At 43.4% G+C, this 6,000-nt stretch overlaps 1 protein-coding gene across 3 annotated transcripts in view; it reads left to right on the top strand.

The window, feature by feature from the left end:
* Window positions 1-470: 470 nt before the first annotated feature.
* The window catches only part of SECISBP2L (SECIS binding protein 2 like), a 28,420-nt gene continuing 22,890 nt past the window's right edge, over window positions 471-6,000 (top strand). Inside the window, exons 1-4 of one of the 3 annotated variants that reach the window (XM_075431714.1) lie at window positions 471-646; window positions 3,192-3,310; window positions 3,559-3,615; window positions 4,578-4,658. In XM_075431714.1, coding sequence (XP_075287829.1) covers window positions 4,656-4,658 — 3 coding nt within the window. In that variant the 5' untranslated portion in view covers window positions 471-646; window positions 3,192-3,310; window positions 3,559-3,615; window positions 4,578-4,655. The remainder of the gene's footprint in view (window positions 647-3,191; window positions 3,311-3,558; window positions 3,616-4,577; window positions 4,659-6,000) is intronic. The other 2 variants (XM_075431716.1, XM_075431713.1) reach the window with 2 other exon arrangements.

Here is a 6,000-nt window from a genome sequence, read left to right as displayed (position 1 = left end):
GCACCCGGGCCCGGCCCGTGACCCGCTTCGCAGCCCAGCCCCGCGCTCAGGATGCTTGCGCGACATTTTTAGATTCCTGCCTCTAAATAAATCACAGATTTTTTTTTTTTTTTCCCCTTCAATGTTCCAGATAATTTCAAGGGCACCGTCGGCCTGAGCCTCCCCTGACACCGCCTCTGAGGAGACCAGGCCCGCCACGCACCTGCCGCCGGCGCGAGGGCCGCGGGCAGAGGCAGTAACACAGCCCCCATCCCCGTTTATTTCTGACGATCTCTGTAACGTTTCAGTCACGGCCTCGCCCGTTTTTGGGCGGCCGGAACACGGCCCCGCGAGCCGGGAACGCGGCAGACGGCGCGCTCGCGCGAAGGCGTTCCGCGCGCCTTGGGCCCGCCCGGCTTCCGTCCCAGCTGATCCCGCCCCACCGCCCTCGCCCCGCCACCGCCCCCCTCCCTCCCCTCCCCGCCCCCGGCCGTGGCGCAGCCGGGCTCGGTTTCCGTGATAGCCGCGCGCGGGGCCAGCGCCGCCCTGGGTGTGTGCGGGAGCCCGGCGGGGGAAGCAAGCGCCATGAAGGAGGCGGCTCGGGCTCTCCGCCGTCCTTATTAGAGCCGCCGCCCCGGCAGCTGGAGCCATGGACAAAGCCGACAAGGTGCGGGGGGCGGGGGCTCGGCGCTGAGGAGACCGTAAACAGCCGCGGCGGGAGGGGGCAGCGACACCCTGGCGCTGCGGTGAGGGAGGGGGGCGAGCGGCCGGGCGGGCGGGGAGCGGGGAGAGGAGCTCCGGGGCGGCGGCCCGGCGGCCCGGCTCTTGTCAGGCCCGTCCCGCCCTGCCCGGTGCCGTCAGGCAGCGGCCCCGGGCCGGCCGGCGGGCGGAGGGGCAGGGCGCGGTCCGGGGCCTGCCGAGGCCGGCGGTGGCTCGGGGAGCGAGGGCGGGGAGACGGGACCGGTCGTGCGGGGGGGCTGCCGTGCCCGAGGCTTCAGGTGCGGCGTTCTCAAGGCTGGCAGCGGGAGCTCGGCGGGCGTTTGCCGGGTCGGCGCCGCGGCCGCCGTCCCCTCTGCCGGGGCGGGAGGCGAGAGGCTGTGCCTATCCCGAGCCCCGGCCGCGCCTGGGCCCGGCCTGCCGGGGCGAGCTGGGGAGCCGGCAGCATCTCCCCTTGCTGTTCCAGAGGGGCGTCAAGCGCTGCTTCGGCCTTGTCCCTCCCGTTCCTTCAGGCTTCGTTTCGAGCTTACGGAGTAATTGCAGTTAGTGGCATTTAATTTAAACCTGCCTGGTCACTAGGAGAGACTTTTGCAGGCTTCTGGAGAACTGGGCAGCGTGAGAGACGTGTCACTGTTGTTGAAATACTGTGAATATCTGGTGCTGGTTGGAGTTCTGAGTGTTAGGACGTAGCTGATGGTCTCAGCTGGTCAGCTGAGCGGGGAGGAGTTGGGTATAACTCACAAATTCTACAAGTCACTTTTTTTTTTTTTCCTGCAGTATTTAGCTTGACTGTGTCAAGGTAATCCGTTTGCGTTATTCTTAAGACCCTTCAACCTGTAGGTATGAAGAAGCTTAAGCTGGGACTTAAGAGTGTGTATGATTTGTTACACACATGCAATAAAACATTTCATCGTCAGGAGGTAGTTCTAAAAGACATATCTGAAATGAATGTTACCATCCATAACAACCTGTTCTTACTTCTAAGCTTCTGTTTCAGCAGAATATGTTGAAAATGCATAAATTATTGCCTTTTTTTGCTATTTTTCAGCTTTGGTATCTCCAGGGGTTCTAATAGTAGGGTTACTCAAATAAAATAACAAGCTCCTGTGGCAAAGGAGACACTGAATTATAATGCACTCTGTAAAGATATATTGCTTTTCATTTTGTACGTATGTCTAAGGAAGTTAGTGAACGGTGTATCTTATTACAGTATGGCTCCCACTGTGTCTTTCTTACCAGGCTTCCTGGTATGATAATGATGCTGAATTCACTTTTTTCATGCTTTCTTATTTGCCTTCATGTAGAAAAGCTGATCTTATTCTGTAAAATTTACATTAGTCTGTTGTGCTTTTTGTTTTAAACTTTTGGGTTTTATTGTTGTTTTTTTCCCCCTTTGGTTCATCTGTGATTACTACTGCAGTACAGTTGTGAAATATTTATTCTTCTTTGTTACCGGAGGTTCACACACATGCCCCTATCAAACCATTCTCATCTTATTTGTTGGAAATAGCTTATGAAAACTGAGAATCATTGTGTTCTTCACAGTGTAAAATGTTGACTCTGTCAGTGTGATCTTAACTAAGTGCAATATTTCAACTTGGATACGCAGTTAAGCTCTTTGAAGCAGGAACCATCTTCTTGTTTATTCTATTTGCAGCATATCTAGTGCTGTTGGTTCCTTATCCACTAGTAAGGCTTCTAGGCAGAAAAATAATTAATACCGGAGGAGTTTCTGAAATGATTCAACTATCTTGTTGCTTTTGTATTCTCATTATACAGTAGCATCTTGATTAGGAGTTCCCTAAATGCTGTGGGTTCGAACCTTTTGTGCTGTAAGAATTGAATGTAACCTCTATTACTGCTATAAGTGTTGGGTAAGGTTGCATTAGGTTTGGGTGCTGCTCTCTTTTCTTCGATTTGTGTTCCTTTCTGTACCTGTATTGCATGGCTTCTGATAAATGAATATTAAAGCATTCAGATGTATGTTAACAGTACTTAACTCTTCTCCCCTTTACCCCAGAATACTCTCTCAGCCACAGTATGGTAACTCTACATGCTGATAGGAATAACCACTGTGGAATTAGAATATGAGGGAGTAGGAATATTGTGCTATGTTGAAAGTATAGTATTTCAAGAGTAAAGGGGGATCACAAGTGCTTTTGATGGGGAGTGTATTCGAACAGAGTTTTGTGGTATTTGCTTAGTAAATCAGTACGAGATGTCATGCGCCAAGAACATCTGGACACCTAAATGACAAAAAGATGTTGCTTGTAGACTGCCCTTCAGGTTTCTGTTACTTAAATTCTGATATGATTTTGCTTGTTATAATATACTCAGTGATACTTGGTAAGCTGATGTAGAAGAAAACATAATGAAGCTGTTTAAAAATAACTTTTATGATAGGATATGTTGTGATTTTCGTGGTGGGTGTGGAAGTTTACTTCTGTCTACGTCAGAACTATAACTATTCTCATTAAAAAGTGTATGGGTTTCAGCAGTTAAGTGCAGGTTATTTTCCTACAAGAGAGAAAACTCAGCACGTGACCTCTGGCACTCTTTCTGTTGAAGCTGATTGTGGTAGAAAACTAGAGAGAAACAACTTCCCCTCTCAAAGGTACTGCTGTGCTTTGATTTTTCTAAATCTTCATTGTCTTGCCATGTGATTAAGATGTGTTCCATTAGAGCAGTTAAGAAATCAGGTGAAGTTGCAAAATCAATCATCTGTGGCTTGTATCAATATTCCTTAAAGACAGCCTGTTCTGCTTGCCTCTGTTATTCTTTACCATTCAACAGTTGGTTCGATAACATGCTTGCTGTAGAAGTAGGTTTAGATCAATGTTTTGTGCTCTTTATCCTATCCAGTTTCCTTCAGTGTTTCTTACCCATGACAGAGTTTTCAACTGAGGCAAACTGGAAAAGGTCAGTATTTCTGTGCTGTAGGTTTTGCATGTTGCTTTCTATTGAACTTTGAAAGTGCAGGCGAACTTGGGTTTTGTGAGAGTTTTATATGATCTTATTATAGAATATGTTCTCCAGTGATTTTAAACATTATTGATATGATATATGAACATCTAAATGATACATTTGTGATCAAATAGTTGACTTGTTTGTGAAGATGATTCAGCTAATTTACATGAATGGTTTATGTTAATACTTTTAGTATATAGGCTACAAAACATTCAAATGTTACTACTTCAGATTGGTAGTGTGAGTTTAGAAGTGTGGATGTACTCTTAAATGCTGTAAACTAGATAAGTGAAGAGGATCCTACTGGTAGCTTTTTAGATTTTTGGACAAGCTTGGTAACTGTAAATACTAATTTTTATTCCACTCCCATCCCCCTTTTATTAATACTTTGGTTTTGAGTTTAAACATACCAACTTGTCATGTTGTGCCACTTGCTAATTTTTTACATATACGTAAAAATTTTAATACTTTGTTGTATTCTGAGCATGGTACTTTCTTCTGTGAAAGGGAAGAAAATTATGCATGATTCCCTTATGAGCTGAGGGAAAAGGGAAAGACTGACTTCATAGTGTATTTGCTTTAAGTGTTGCATTGAAATTACTATGTTTAATCTACTTAGGGAGGATTAAATTTTGTGCTTTAAGTGGCCTGCTGCTGGTGTTTCCAGTTGGACTGCATATTTACCATTCCTGAAGTATCTGCCACTTAGAAGCAACTAATTATAGAAACAATGACTTCCATATTTGTAAAGTTTCTTTTAAAATAGATGAAATGTGACCTGTCTTACTACTAATATGACTTTTAAATGATGAAATCCAAAGTTCAGGAGCAGGATTGGTTTTCTAAAAAAGAAAAAAGAAGTTATTTGAGCGATGTTTTTATCTTCTGTTTGTGATTAGACTTCTTGTTTCCAGACTTTCAGACAGTAAAACAGCTGATTTCGTTACAGCCCTCTGAAATGTGGCATCAGTGTCTATTTTCTCACCCTGTAAATGGTAAGATTGATATCCAAGTGTTCTATTCTAAGAGACCAAGCTGACAGAGATCCTATTTAACGGAAAATGCTGAATGACGTTAAGCTACAATGAACAAAAACTTTTCTAAGATTAAACATACAGTGCTGTAACTATAGGACAAAGTTTACCAGTCTGTTCCTGCTTGTGTCATCTTCTGTCTTTGCAGCTGTTGGCGACTACAGTAGCTTTTATATAGGAAACAAAGGATCGCTTCAGTATATATGCTGTCTTGAAAGAGTTGTGATTGTTGGACTGAAATGTGTAATGACCTACTGCAAAACGTTTTGTAAATTGAAACTAGGGATATCTGCAAAATCGACTTCTGTATAAATCTTGGTTTCTTTTGAAGGAGTGTGCAACTGATTGAAAATGTGGTGTTTCAGCAAGACTTAAATTCATATTTAGAATCGAGTTTGGTTATCAAAGGTCAATTTTAATAAAGCTTTGTTTAGCTTTGTGGTGTGAAAGGTTGAATAAATGTGAAAAAGTTGCACTCCAAAATAAAATTAAGGTTGGTCTTGCAATGTTTGCCTTTAGATTGCCCGATTAAAAACATACATTACTTTACATTAACTGTTAGGGTCTGACCCTGTGTTCACTGATGTTAGTGGTGAAGTGCTAATTTTTTAGTGGATACAGGCTAGAATAAATCTCAATACTGTGAGAGTAATTAGAGCATAAATTAATATCACAAGTGCTCTGTTGTAAGGATTAGGAAAAGTATAGGAACCTTCCCCTAAATTTTTTAGTTTTTGGCAAATCTTTCTTGTCTACGTCTTTTTTTTTCTTTTTTTTTTGCTTGTGGTTACAAACTAGTGGCATGATCAGTCATGTTAGTTCTGTTCATCTGTACTTGTCACTCCGTTTGTACTGTGTGGATGAAGTCTTTGAGGAGTTGTGTTTGTACGTATTTGCATACACTTTGATTTATGCACTTAGTATTTGCTTCTGAAACAATGCGATTTAAAAAAGGATCTCGTCTCTCATTCTGGAGTTTGCTTCAGTTGCCATTGGTTGCATTTTCCACTGACTCTCAAGCATGTCAACATGGTATTTAAAAAAAACCAAAACCACTACCAACAAACTATTTTATTTGGCATTATTGTTTCCATATCTGACCAAAGAAGCACAGAGATAACCTGTTAAATAAGAAGCCTCAGTTGGAGATATTTTTTGGTTTGTCCAGTGCAATGAGAAATTAGCATCACCTTTACTTGCTGTTAAATTGATTATTCTTTGCTTTTTGTTTCACTTTCTCTTCTTACATTGTTAAGGGAATATTATTTCTGTTGTTCTGACAGCATATTAGGAACCATGAGAC

This window comes from Opisthocomus hoazin, chromosome 10, assembly GCF_030867145.1.
Source record: "Opisthocomus hoazin isolate bOpiHoa1 chromosome 10, bOpiHoa1.hap1, whole genome shotgun sequence".
NCBI classification, from domain to species: domain Eukaryota; kingdom Metazoa; phylum Chordata; class Aves; order Opisthocomiformes; family Opisthocomidae; genus Opisthocomus; species Opisthocomus hoazin.
This window is presented reverse-complemented; position numbering and strand designations above follow the sequence as displayed.